General features: G+C 40.9%; 2 protein-coding genes and 15 non-coding genes across 17 annotated transcripts; 4 read left to right on the top strand and 13 right to left on the bottom strand.

The window, feature by feature from the left end:
- Positions 1 to 182: 182 nt before the first annotated feature.
- Positions 183 to 301, bottom strand: LOC130468846 (5S ribosomal RNA). Its single transcript, XR_008929231.1, has one exon. It is a non-coding gene; the product is annotated as a 5S ribosomal RNA (ribosomal RNA).
- A 214-nt stretch (positions 302 to 515) lies between these two features.
- LOC130468801 (5S ribosomal RNA) lies at positions 516 to 634 on the bottom strand. Its single transcript, XR_008929186.1, has one exon. It is a non-coding gene; the product is annotated as a 5S ribosomal RNA (ribosomal RNA).
- A 219-nt stretch (positions 635 to 853) lies between these two features.
- On the bottom strand, positions 854 to 972 carry LOC130468789 (5S ribosomal RNA). Its single transcript, XR_008929174.1, has one exon. It is a non-coding gene; the product is annotated as a 5S ribosomal RNA (ribosomal RNA).
- Positions 973 to 1012: 40 nt separating this feature from the next.
- Positions 1013 to 2420, top strand: LOC110780515 (uncharacterized). Its single transcript, XM_021984893.2, has 2 exons — positions 1013 to 1940; positions 2034 to 2420. Exons 1-2 carry the CDS (start codon positions 1430 to 1432, stop codon positions 2159 to 2161), a joined length of 639 nt encoding a protein of 212 aa, XP_021840585.1. The 5' UTR covers positions 1013 to 1429; the 3' UTR covers positions 2162 to 2420.
- A 612-nt stretch (positions 2421 to 3032) lies between these two features.
- LOC130468406 (small nucleolar RNA U3) lies at positions 3033 to 3250 on the top strand. The gene has a single exon (XR_008928795.1). It is a non-coding gene; the product is annotated as a small nucleolar RNA U3 (small nucleolar RNA).
- Positions 3251 to 4067: 817 nt separating this feature from the next.
- LOC130468174 (U1 spliceosomal RNA) lies at positions 4068 to 4228 on the top strand. The gene has a single exon (XR_008928598.1). It is a non-coding gene; the product is annotated as a U1 spliceosomal RNA (small nuclear RNA).
- Positions 4229 to 4884: 656 nt separating this feature from the next.
- Positions 4885 to 8881, top strand: LOC110776326 (uncharacterized). The gene is made up of 4 exons (XM_056835986.1): positions 4885 to 4938; positions 8146 to 8242; positions 8468 to 8542; positions 8667 to 8881. Exons 1-4 carry the CDS (start codon positions 4885 to 4887, stop codon positions 8879 to 8881), a joined length of 441 nt encoding a protein of 146 aa, XP_056691964.1.
- On the bottom strand, positions 5365 to 5467 carry LOC130468199 (U6 spliceosomal RNA). The gene has a single exon (XR_008928619.1). It is a non-coding gene; the product is annotated as a U6 spliceosomal RNA (small nuclear RNA).
- Positions 8882 to 9377: 496 nt separating the features above from the next.
- On the bottom strand, positions 9378 to 9496 carry LOC130468878 (5S ribosomal RNA). Its single transcript, XR_008929263.1, has one exon. It is a non-coding gene; the product is annotated as a 5S ribosomal RNA (ribosomal RNA).
- A 214-nt stretch (positions 9497 to 9710) lies between these two features.
- Positions 9711 to 9829, bottom strand: LOC130468903 (5S ribosomal RNA). The gene has a single exon (XR_008929288.1). It is a non-coding gene; the product is annotated as a 5S ribosomal RNA (ribosomal RNA).
- Positions 9830 to 10048: 219 nt separating this feature from the next.
- Positions 10049 to 10167, bottom strand: LOC130468732 (5S ribosomal RNA). Its single transcript, XR_008929117.1, has one exon. It is a non-coding gene; the product is annotated as a 5S ribosomal RNA (ribosomal RNA).
- A 214-nt stretch (positions 10168 to 10381) lies between these two features.
- On the bottom strand, positions 10382 to 10500 carry LOC130468902 (5S ribosomal RNA). Its single transcript, XR_008929287.1, has one exon. It is a non-coding gene; the product is annotated as a 5S ribosomal RNA (ribosomal RNA).
- Positions 10501 to 10720: 220 nt separating this feature from the next.
- LOC130468899 (5S ribosomal RNA) lies at positions 10721 to 10838 on the bottom strand. The gene has a single exon (XR_008929284.1). It is a non-coding gene; the product is annotated as a 5S ribosomal RNA (ribosomal RNA).
- A 214-nt stretch (positions 10839 to 11052) lies between these two features.
- LOC130468845 (5S ribosomal RNA) lies at positions 11053 to 11171 on the bottom strand. The gene has a single exon (XR_008929230.1). It is a non-coding gene; the product is annotated as a 5S ribosomal RNA (ribosomal RNA).
- A 214-nt stretch (positions 11172 to 11385) lies between these two features.
- On the bottom strand, positions 11386 to 11504 carry LOC130468901 (5S ribosomal RNA). The gene has a single exon (XR_008929286.1). It is a non-coding gene; the product is annotated as a 5S ribosomal RNA (ribosomal RNA).
- A 219-nt stretch (positions 11505 to 11723) lies between these two features.
- On the bottom strand, positions 11724 to 11842 carry LOC130468731 (5S ribosomal RNA). The gene has a single exon (XR_008929116.1). It is a non-coding gene; the product is annotated as a 5S ribosomal RNA (ribosomal RNA).
- Positions 11843 to 12055: 213 nt separating this feature from the next.
- On the bottom strand, positions 12056 to 12171 carry LOC130468879 (5S ribosomal RNA). Its single transcript, XR_008929264.1, has one exon. It is a non-coding gene; the product is annotated as a 5S ribosomal RNA (ribosomal RNA).
- Between the last annotated feature and the right edge of the window lie 190 nt (positions 12172 to 12361).

Here is a 12361-nt window from a genome sequence, read left to right as displayed (position 1 = left end):
CGACCCGACCCGACCCCCTTTTCTGTTCGGAATGCCGTAAATTTGCGCCCGGTTCTCGGAACTCCGCCGTTCTTTTTCCAAGTTCCTTATTTCTCGACCACCTACGCTCCGCAACCTCATTTGACCTCGGAAAAAAGGCACCGTCGTCGGAAAAAATTAAAAAACGGAATTTGGCGAAAAAAAGGGTGCAACACGAGGACTTCCCAGGAGGTCACCCATCCTAGTACTACTCTCGCCCAAGCACGCTTAACTGGGGAGTTCTGATGGGATCCGGTGCATTAGTGCTGGTATGATGGCACCCAAACACTTACTGCGCTCATTTCATTATAACCCAAACCCGACCCGACCCCCTTTTCTGTTCGGAATGCCGTAACTTTGCGCCCGGTTCTCGGAACTCCGCCGTTCTTTTTCCAAGTTCCTTATTTCTCGACCACCTACGCTCCGCAACCTCGTTTGACCTCGGAAAAAAGGCACCGTCGTCGGAAAAAAATAAAAAACGGAATTTGGCGAAAAAAGGGGTGCAACACTAGGACTTCCCAGGAGGTCACCCATCCTAGTACTACTCTCGCCCAAGCACGCTTAACTGCGGAGTTCTGATGGGATCCGGTGCATTAGTGTTGGTATGATCGCACCCAAACACTTGCTGCGCTCATTTCATTATAACCCAAACCCGACCCGACCCGACCCCCTTTTCTGTTCGGAATGCCGTAAATTTGCGCCCGGTTCTCGGAACTCCGCCGTTCTTTTTCCAAGTTCCTTATTTCTCGACCACCTACGCTCCGCAACCTCGTTTGACCTCGGAAAAAAGGCACCGTCGTCGGAAAAAAATAAAAAACGGAATTTGGAGAAAAAAAGGGTGCAACACGAGGACTTCCTAGGAGGTCACCCATCCTAGTACTACTCTCGCCCAAGCACGCTTAACTGGGGAGTTCTGATGGGATCCGGTGCATTAGTGCTGGTATGATCGCACCCAAACACTTACTGCGCTCATTTCATTATAACCCGACTAGAATGATTCTGTAGTTCAGACTTCAGACTAGGAACAAGCTGGACAGTCTGGTTCTGTTATTTTTAGCTAATCTTTTCAATATCAGTATAGTGCCTTTTGAATTTATCTTACAAGGAAGTGGACAACCTTACAATAGAGAAAAAGAAGAAGTTAACAGCGTGTGTGTCATTCTGAATTTAAGATGGCACCTATAGCTATGAAAAGAAAGCATGGAATGTCTAAAAGCAATATCCATTAAACTTTAGTTAAATGTCAACTCTCTATATCGTTTAGGGCTTCAACGTTTAGGAGGGAGGGTGATATATTTGTTCTAAGGAGAGGAGATGGAGAGAAAATCACTGGAAAAAATGGTAAGCTAACCAAGTCAATAGAAACTTGTTCCCGCACACCAGAATCTGGCTACACCAAAATTTACGGCTGATGACCGGAGCAGAATCTATATGGTCTGGTTTTGGCACTTGGTCTAGACTGACTAGTCCGATTTTAAGTGCAGGCTTGATTCTCAGTTGTCCCATATTGGTAAATTCTGACTTTCGACCTAGTCAATGTACTTTAACAATATCCTGGAATGCAGTTACATGTTCGGTTTCTCCTTTCTTTGAGAAGCTTTACCAGAATTTCAGCTTTGATTCTCATTCTTCAATCCAGCTTTTGCGAGCTATTTCAATAGTCGATGTTGTCTACTTTTTGCAAGCTACCTGGGAAAATGCCTCTGTTCTATATTTAAGTACTGCTGTTTTTTTTCTTTTCAAACTACCATTCTGTGAGTTTACAGCTTACCTATTGTTCAATTTCCCACGTCGCGGTAAATGCCAGGAATCTGAAATTACTGTTGAATCGTCTGAGTTTCCAAATGGGCAATGGCGATTTGCCCTTCTTGACTTGGCTAATACTCATTATGCTTCTATTTGCACAGAGAATTTTAACGAAGGTGAGGCATAGTACTACTACTCCATATCAAACTACCCGTTTCAAAACATGGATATGACTTGTAAATTGTAATATTTGTGTTTCACTTGTGCAGAAACTTCTTCTCCAATGGCTCTGAGAGTGTGGAAGACGATTCCTCTTCTGGAAGATTTATGCATGTCTGGGACTCCTTCCATTATAACAATTGGTGGGCTTGTCAAGCAGCTCAAGTGGATTAAGTAGGGATTATTTCTGATGATAATTAAACAGGCGATGATCATTGATAATTAGTTGTATTCAACACTCAACAATCAACAGTCAATTTGATAGGAATGATATAATTTGTTCATTTTTACCTGTATATGCAGAACTCCCCAAACAGCTGCATAAAGTGGCAATTGTGAATTTGTGATATTGACTATTGAGTTAAATGTATATGAAATTGGCCCATTTTATTTCAAATGAAATTTAAGAGGCCTCCCTACTCAGTTCTACCAGGTCCCCTATAATGCATGTTATGTCTTATTGTGTTAGTATACGATTAATATTTAAAGAGCTTAATTAATACTCCGGTGACGTATGTGATTTTGTTTAATGCTTAACGTTTCTTCTTACATTAGAGCACCATTTGTTGATTGAACTAAGTAGTGAACTACAGGTTTACGTTTGTCGTAAGGGAGGAGATGCATAAGCCGAGTACTTTGAAGTGAGTAAATCTGAACATTAATCATACAAAAATTAGTCTAATATTAAACATTCAACCCGATCTAGAAGCTAAATATCATAACAAGTAAAGTTTAGATGAAAAATAAATTTCACAACCGATGTAGTTTGGAATATATACGAAACAAGTTTTTTTGTTTTTTTACCTAATAGGAAATAGAAAAGCATTAGGAGACCCTCCACACCGAGAGGAAAGAAACCAAACAAGTGATAGCATACGCAAAAATAAGGGCTGAGCAGCCCAAGTAACAGTTTCACTTCGTTAAACCATCTTTGGGGCTAAATGAACATTCAATGAAAGTACAAAAACAAATCTGGTAGAAAAGTCCCACATAGACTATATATGTTGTAGTATGTATTTTTATAAACAAGAGGAAATGAATGACATAGCACGACCTTACTTGAACAGGATCTGTTCTATAGTATTCGTACCTCTGTATCTTTGAGTTCTAAAGAGACAGAAAACCAAGTCTGGTGGATGAATCATGACCGTGCGATCTGAGCGTGATTAATGGCTACCAATTGATCTACTGGTCTCTGGCGCTGTAGATGATCGTTTCTCAGTTCACTTGTGAGCTTGAGGAAGATCGCACGGTTGTCTGACAGACTTCAAACCTTTTGTTTCTTTTTTGGGTGATAAATGGCTAACTTTCTTTCCTTGTTTTATTTCAGTGCAAACTAAAATACAACTAGTGTATTTGACCAATTAAACTATCAATCAAGTTTTCCCATAAAGATTAGTAGGTTGTAGGTAAATAAGTCATACAAGTAAGTCTAGTAATAGAAGAAACTGGCTTGTTCTGAGCGTGATTAATGGCTATCGGCTGATCTTCTGATCTCTGTGTGTTGTAGAGCATCGTTCCCTTGCTTCCTACGTGAGATTTGGGATGATCATACAGTTGTCTGACAGATTTCTCAACCCTTTTTCGCCTTTTTCCTTCTGAGTTTGAGATAGTTTATAGCATTTTTTGTTCTATCACGTCTACTCTGCATTAGCTTTGGGATGTTAGACATAATCATGAATTAATCCATGTGATTCATGTTGCAGAAACCGTACTGTTTTTAAAGGTGAAGAACCAAACCTAACTAGTTGACAGGAAACCTACCGGTTTGTAAACTCGGTAGCTATCAAACTCAGACTCATTCGATCTTGATTATCTAGTTAAATTATATAGGTTTTCATTCTTAGTCCTCTTTGACTATGCAATACTAACGTACTTGGGAGAACATTAATAATAAGGAATCATTATTAATGAGTTAATACTTCTGTATAGCTAAGTTTAAAGAGTTAATATTTACAAAAATACATAGTCCGTACTGATTTGATGCAGAGTCATGACCAACGGATATTGTCCCACATCGTGTAACTAAAAAGAGGTTTACAGGAAAAATGAGTATAAATATGAAATGCGTATGACTTAGCAAATTACTTACCTGGACGGGGTCAATGAGTGATCATTAAGGCTCATGGCCTAAGTAGGTGACCTCCATTGCACTTCGGAGGAGTGCCTGCCTAACATCTCCCCAAGTGGAAGAGTGTACGTCATAATTTGTGATAGTGGGGGCCTGCGTTCGCGCGGCCCCTAATCAATTCTTACTTAAGATTTAAGCAAGACAGCTATACTAAAAATATGCTTGTTATTTGCCAAGTTTTAAGAGTTTATGATGACAAAGTGAAAAATCAAATAACTTGACATTGGCATTGATCTGTATGACATTGGAGGAAGTAATCTGACACTCAGGCCCGGCCCAAATGAAATGAAGGCCCTGTGCTATCAATTAAAAATAGTCCCCCTAAAAAAAAAATTAGGCAAAATAGGCCCCCTGAAAAATTTTAGGCAAAATAAGCCCCTAAAAATCTCTAAATATGAAGTACTCTTATACAGTTATACTCAGTACTAATGAAAAGTTGCCTTGTCAAGAAAATTAAACCTTTACTAAATAAAAGCAAATTACTAAAAAATACTCTTTCCGATACTCTGACACTTTTCCTTTCCTCCTTGGGAGTGATAAAAATTACAGAAAGTATACTTATGTTCTTTTCCTTTTTACAGTTTCACGTGTTGCTGAGTTTGGAGTTTTTTTTTTTTTTTTTTTTTAATATCCAATAAACAAGATTTTGGATTTGGGGGCCTTTTATAATCGGAGGCCCTGTTCCGTGTCCCACTTTGGGCCGGTTCAGGGCCGGGCCTGCTGACACTAAATCTGTTCTTCAAAAACGTGCATCCATTAAAATACCTGAAATGAAAATCTTTGGTTCAGGGTCAGATTTGGTTCAGGGTCAGATTTGGTTCAGAGTCAGTTAATTATAAAGTCCCTGAACTCGTTAGTAGTGCAGATTTGGTTCAGAGTCTGTTAATTATAAAGTCTACCAGCAACTGAAACTGCTTATTGCAACTATAGATGACTGAGCCTTATGGGTCGTTATGGCTTCTTAATCATAATTAATTACTCTTTACGCAGCTACACTATTACGTCATCGTGTGCCATCCACAACAAGTTTATTTTCAGAAGAAAGTTCCTCAAAAGAGCTTACAAAAGTCCAAATATAAGCATTTTTATTGAAAAATTTTAGATTTCAATGCAAAATGTGGTGATCACTATCGTCAACAAACTCTAATACATACTAAAAGTCTAAAACATAGTTGCTAATATTATCCATTCATCCTATAACGACATACCATGACACTGGGAGTCTTGCGGGTTACTGTGATGAAGGCTGTAAACAAAGTAGATTTGTGCGTGTAATCTTCGTGCAGGAGCCATACTAATCTTCTTTGTATCGTTCCGAAAGGGACAATGTTTATATGAAGCAAGAATAATAAAGGAAGCGATGTTAATTTGTATACATATCCAGTGTGGGACTAAATACTCAACTTATTGCAGCACTAAAATTCTACACTCTAGGAACCTATTACATCCTAAACATCTCAGAGGGCCAATGCTAAACACATCTCATTTCTTATGCAGATTTTAAGGTCCTAAGCTGAGTATCTTCCAAATGTGTGCCTGTTCATAAAAGAATCTCACTAAATACTTCGCCAAGTCTCTATTTCTTAACATTAGAAGTTGAGCAAAAAGGCTTACCTCGTGTACGTCTTGCCTTCCTTAACATCAGATTTGCCTTTTTAAGTATGAATAATTCACCATTTGACGTGCTGGACCAGTTGTAACAAACATGATACTATGTCCGAATTTTTGGGTAGGATCCCATGCCAATTTTCAGTTCAACATGAACCATAAATGCACAATATTAGCATATTAGTACTTGGAAGTTGGAACCAATCAAAATGGAAAAAAGATTGAATTTCCCTTCACTTTACCAAGTGACAAAATCTTTGTCAATAGCAACAAACATGAAGATTTCAATAGCATATTTTCCTAACTTAACCTAATTAAGAAAATGTAACAAAAACACGTGTAAAACATTATTTTCAAACTTTGTCATCTTAAAACTCCAGAGTCTGGTATCATTATTTTCAACACAGATTCAGGCATTCAAGTAGATTTTACTCTTCGCCTGCAATGGGGTTAATCCAGTAAATAAGTGGCCTAGATTTCATCGATCCATAATGAACCAACTTAAAATTTGAAAAATAGAACTCATAGAGTCATAGTATATATTTAGAGAAGTTGTGGTGATTCTACACCCCTTATTTACTTGATGAAAAAAGAAATAAACTCGTGACCATTTTGTTCTTGTAAAAACAACAATTGTTTTTTCTATATTGTCTAGCTAATATCTTTTGTCCTTCAAAAATAATTTACCTGCTTCACAAAAGATGCATCGCTTTGATTTTTACGCTACTCACATAATTCCTCCGATTCTAAGGCTGTGGCTATACCTCGTCTAATTCCTCCCAAGTTTATTTTCCCATTTTGTAGTTCGTAGTTTTTGCTTTTATTTGGATTTATTTCCTTCGTTGAATCAAAAAAAAACTAACTTTGACCATATTTGTATTCTATACTATTATATAAATATAAACTTCATTATTTTGATGATTGTTGTGTCAATCTCAATGCATGTTTTCATAATACCCCGTGAACAGGGAGGTCTAGACATCAGATCAGTTCGACAAGCTAACTCAAACCTTCTAACCAAACTTGATTGGCATGTTCTTTCGGAACCAAACGCCTTATGGTCAAGCATACTAAGCCACCAGTATAGCAAAAGAAGATGCGAAATAGACATATTTACTGTCACCTCAAATATGTCCAATATATATATGGCTTGGAATTACATGCAACAACTAAATTTATGTTCAACGAAAATAATTTTAAATTCATCAATATTAAGGTAAAAAGAATTAAGAATAGAGCCTTGACCCTAAAAAGTATAAGTACAACATAATCTATATGCTAAAACTAGTGATAAATACAAAGGAATTAAATGACTATCTAGAATAACAAGTTAATTAATTAACAAATCATGAACATAAGAAACCAACAACTACTCTGACTTAGGCTCCGTTTGGTAGGGCGTAAAATGTTTTCATTGTAAAATGATTTCCCATGGAAAACATTTTTCAAGGGAAAACACAATTCCAAACTAGTTTTCCTTTGTTTGGTAACTCAAAGGAAAATGGGAGAAGATGGTGAAGATTGAGGGGAAGAAAGAAGAGGGAGGTAAGGAGGAAAGAAGGAAAAGTGGTTTCCCTCCCTTTCAAAAGGAAAAGGGTTTTCCACCTTTTAGGGAGTCATGGAAAATTATTTTACATCCCTTACCCAACCAAACAACGTAAAATGAGAGGAAAATCGTTTTTCATGAAAACGTTTTACGCCCTACCAAACGGAGTCTTAGTAAAACTGATTATCCCAACGTAGTCTTGTCTCCAACAACTATCAAAACATCCAGAGTAATCGACCAATGAGGTTTTAGTTTATCGGTTAAAATTGAGGACATATTACGTTAATATCACATGTTTGTAATTTCTATATCGTATTTGCATTCGCCAAAAGAAACTGTTTGAATTAAGAAGTAGTCATCGACTCATAGACTCCTAGGACATGCATAATTCGAGCGGTTTTGGAATCTCTAGAGTTCTAAAATAACTCTACGAGATAGAGTTTGAGCATATCAACCATTGAATGAAAAATCAATGGTTCATATATTATCTTTCCAACCCCCCTAATTTTTCTCATCAATATGAGCCATTGATTTTAAAATGTATGGTTTAGATACAACTCTACCTTGTAGAGTTTTATTAAAACTCTAGAGGATCTGGACTCAATTCGAGCCACGTACAAATTTCACTATTGAAATAAAGTTGTGAAGCCAATACTAATTTAAAACACATAATTAGTCAAAGGGGTTAAGTAATTTTAGACATTTTTGCAAAATAAGTTGTTGGTTAGTTCTCATATTTAGACCAAAAACAAAAGGAAAGGGTCTAGTAATGACCACGTTCCCTTTTTTGACTTGGACGTAGATGGACCGTTCGGGTCCATATAAATTCTACTCCGTACGTAATTCTGAATTTCATTATTGGTTATCCGGTTTGTAGAAATTACAATCAAGTTTTGCTGTAAAAGCTTTTGTAATAATCTTATTTCTACTAGCCAGCTTTGCACCAGATTTTACACAAGCTAGAGCTACCAATGGTACATTCTTTTTTACCCTGACAGTTTTCATTAGGGAAATAATTTTGGCACACAAATTGAGATCAGTATAGTTTTCTGTACTTTACTCACAAGCTGTTGTGCCAAAATTAATTGTTGGTGTGACAAAAATCGATTTCATTTTCATTCTCATTGTCGGTATTATTAATTTTTAACACTAATAATTCAATTCTCTTTGTTTTTCTCTCTATCTTGATCAATATGTAGTTGGCTTGCAAGAAGCAGCTCCGCCGCCACCACCTCCAGGTCCGCCACCACCAGAATTTACCCTACCTACTAACGGTACAATCCTTAATAATTTCCTTAAACTTTTCATTCACATACATTATATATTGTCTTATGTTTTGGTATTATTACGCGTACGTACTAATTAATTATCATGATCATGTTTATCTTAAAATTAAAGTTGGCTGGCAAGAAGCATCACCATGGTTCTCTTCCACTGATTACAAGGTCCGTTATGGTAACATACTAGCAGAGGAGAGAACAAGAAATAGAAGAACAAGACCAACGACTCCGCCACCACCACGAGAGGGTGTTGCAAATCATCAAGTCTTGCCACCAACAACATTTGTTCCTTCACCACCTCCACCTCCACCTCTACCTCCAACTTATGCATAGAGGAAACGGGGGAATCCACCCCCTCTTTTTTCCTACCAACTACTGTTGCGATTAAAGCGAAACTTAGAACAAACTTATCTGATTCGATGAACTGAACGAAGAACAATTGTTGCGTCGTGGACACCCACTGTCCTAAAAGACGATTCCGCGCTACCTCCCGGTGCAGTAGAACAGAATGCGGTCGCCCTCCAGGATTAGCGCAACTCCGACGTTGTGTGCACTCACAAAGCCGGATGGAGTCAGAACGTATGCCCAAAACCGAGAGCAATTTTGTGTGAGAGTAAGAATGTGTTTTCGTATTTTGTGTGTGAAGGGAACCCGACCCGACCCCCTTTTCTGTTCGGAATGCCGTAAATTTGCGCCCGGTTCTCGGAACTCCGCCGTTCTTTTTCCAAGTTCCTTATTTCTCGACCACCTACGCTCCGCAACCTCATTTGACCTCGGAAAAAAGGCACCGTCGTCGGAAAAAAATAAAAAACGGAATTTGGCGAAAAAAAGGGTGCAACACGAGGACTTCCCAGGAGGTCACCCATCCTAGTACTACTCTCGCCCAAGCACGCTTAACTGGGGAGTTCTGATGGGATCCGATGCATTAGTGCTGGTATGATGGCACCCAAACACTTACTGCGCTCATTTCATTATAACCCAAACCCGACCCGACCCCCTTTTCTGTTCGGAATGCCGTAACTTTGCGCCCGGTTCTCGGAACTCCGCCGTTCTTTTTCCAAGTTCCTTATTTCTCGACCACCTACGCTCCGCAACCTCGTTTGACCTCGGAAAAAAGGCACCGTCGTCGGAAAAAAATAAAAAACGGAATTTGGCGAAAAAAGGGGTGGAACACTAGGACTTCCCAGGAGGTCACCCATCCTAGTACTACTCTCGCCCAAGCAAGCTTAACTGCGGAGTTCTGATGGGATCCGGTGCATTAGTGTTGGTATGATCGCACCCAAACACTTGCTGCGCTCATTTCATTATAACCCAAACCCGACCCGACCCGACCCCCTTTTCTGTTCGGAATGCCGTAAATTTGCGCCCGGTTCCCGGAACTCCGCCGTTCTTTTTCCAAGTTCCTTATTTCTCGACCACCTACGCTCCGCAACCTCGTTTGACCTCGGAAAAAAGGCACCGTCGTCGGAAAAAAATAAAAAACGGAATTTGGCGAAAAAAAGGGTGCAACACGAGGACTTCCCAGGAGGTCACCCATCCTAGTACTACTCTCGCCCAAGCACGCTTAACTGGGGAGTTCTGATGGGATCCGGTGCATTAGTGCTGGTATGATCGCACCCAAACACTTACTGCGCTCATTTCATTATAACCGAAACCCGAACCGACCCCCTTTTCTGTTCGGAATGCCGTAACTTTGCGCCCGGTTCTCGGAACTCCGCCGTTCTTTTTCCAAGTTCCTTATTTCTCGACCACCTACGCTCCGCAACCTCGTTTGACCTCGGAAAAAAGGCACCGTCGTCGGAAAAAAATAAAAAACGGAATTTGGCGAAAAAAGGGGTGGAACACTAGGACTTCCCAGGAGGTCACCCATCCTAGTACTACTCTCGCCCAAGCAAGCTTAACTGCGGAGTTCTGATGGGATCCGGTGCATTAGTGTTGGTATGATCGCACCCAAACACTTGCTGCGCTCATTTCATTATAACCCAAACCCGACCCGACCCGACCCCCTTTTCTGTTCGGAATGCCGTAAATTTGCGCCCGGTTCCCGGAACTCCGCCGTTCTTTTTCCAAGTTCCTTATTTCTCGACCACCTACGCTCCGCAACCTCGTTTGACCTCGGAAAAAAGGCACCGTCGTCGGAAAAAAAATAAAAAACGGAATTTGGCGAAAAAAAGGGTGCAACACGAGGACTTCCCAGGAGGTCACCCATCCTAGTACTACTCTCGCCCAAGCACGCTTAACTGGGGAGTTCTGATGGGATCGGTGCATTAGTGCTGATATGATCGCACCCAAACACTTACTGCGCTCATTTCATTATAACCGAAACCCGAACCGACCCCCTTTTCTGTTCGGAATGCCGTAACTTTGCGCCCGGTTCTCGGAACTCCGCCGTTCTTTTTCCAAGTTCCTTATTTCTCGACCACCTACGCTCCGCAACCCTCGTTTGACCTCGGAAAAAAGGCACCGTCGTCGAAAAAAATAAAAAACGGAATTTGGCGAAAAAAAGGGTGCAACACGAGGACTTCCCAGGAGGTCACCCATCCTAGTACTACTCTCGCCCAAGCACGCTTAACTGGGGAGTTCTGATGGGATCCGGTGCATTAGTGCTGGTATGATGGCACCCAAACACTTACTGCGCTCATTTCATTATAACCCAAACCCGACCCGACCCCCTTTTCTGTTCGGAATGCCGTAACTTTGCGCCCGGTTCTCGGAACTCCGCCGTTCTTTTTCCAAGTTCCTTATTTCTCGACCACCTACGCTCCGCAACCTCGTTTGACCTCGGAAAAAAGGCACCGTCGTCGGAAAAAAATAAAAAACGGAATTTGGCGAAAAAAGGGGTGGAACACTAGGACTTCCCAGGAGGTCACCCATCCTAGTACTACTCTCGCCCAAGCAAGCTTAACTGCGGAGTTCTGATGGGATCCGGTGCATTAGTGTTGGTATGATCGCACCCAAACACTTGCTGCGCTCATTTCATTATAACCCAAACCCGACCCGACCCGACCCCCTGTTCTGTTCGGAATGCCGTAAATTTGCGCCCGGTTCTCGGAACTCCGCCGTTCTTTTTCCAAGTTCCTTATTTCTCGACCACCTACGCTCCGCAACCTCGTTTGACCTCGGAAAAAAGGCACCGTCGTCGGAAAAAAATAAAAAACGGAATTTGGCGAAAAAAAGGGTGCAACACGAGGACTTCCCAGGAGGTCACCCATCCTAGTACTACTCTCGCCCAAGCACGCTTAACTGGGGAGTTCTGATGGGATCCGGTGCATTAGTGCTGGTATGATCGCACCCAAACACTTACTGCGCTCATTTCATTATAACCGAAACCCGAACCGACCCCCTTTTCTGTTCGGAATGCCGTAACTTTGCGCCCGGTTCTCGGAACTCCGCCGTTCTTTTTCCAAGTTCCTTATTTCTCGACCACCTACGCTCCGCAACCTCGTTTGACCTCGGAAAAAAGGCACCGTCGTCGAAAAAAATAAAAAACGGAATTTGGCGAAAAAAAGGGTGCAACAGGACTTCCCAGGAGGTCACCCATCCTAGTACTACTCTCGCCCAAGCACGCTTAACTGCGGAGTTCTGATGGGATCCGGTGCATTAGTGCTGGTATGATCGCACCCAAACACTTACTGCGCTCATTTCATTATAACCCAAATCCGACCCGACCCGACCCCCTTTTCTGTTCAGAATGCCGTAAATTTGCGCCCGGTTCTCGGAACTCCGCCGTTCTTTTTCCAAGTTCCTTATTTCTCGACCACCTACGCTCCGCAACCTCGTTTGACCTCGGAAAAAAGGCACCATCGTCGGAAA

The sequence above is a fragment of the Spinacia oleracea genome, chromosome 2 (genome assembly GCF_020520425.1).
Source record: "Spinacia oleracea cultivar Varoflay chromosome 2, BTI_SOV_V1, whole genome shotgun sequence".
Taxonomy (NCBI): domain Eukaryota; kingdom Viridiplantae; phylum Streptophyta; class Magnoliopsida; order Caryophyllales; family Amaranthaceae; genus Spinacia; species Spinacia oleracea.
This window is presented reverse-complemented; position numbering and strand designations above follow the sequence as displayed.

Excerpts from the sequence above, each read along its gene's own strand:
- LOC110780515 (XM_021984893.2), top strand. The coding sequence starts at position 1,430 with ATGACCGGAGCAGAATCTATATGGTCTGGTTTTGGCACTTGGTCTAGA. Across the intron at positions 1,941-2,033 it reads CACAGAGAATTTTAACGAAG|AAACTTCTTCTCCAATGGCT; the intron begins GTGAGGCATAGT and ends TCACTTGTGCAG.
- LOC110776326 (XM_056835986.1), top strand. The coding sequence starts at position 4,885 with ATGAAAATCTTTGGTTCAGGGTCAGATTTGGTTCAGGGTCAGATTTGG. Across the intron at positions 4,939-8,145 it reads AGGGTCAGATTTGGTTCAGA|AAATTACAATCAAGTTTTGC; the intron begins GTCAGTTAATTA and ends TCCGGTTTGTAG. Across the intron at positions 8,243-8,467 it reads ACAAGCTAGAGCTACCAATG|TTGGCTTGCAAGAAGCAGCT; the intron begins GTACATTCTTTT and ends ATCAATATGTAG.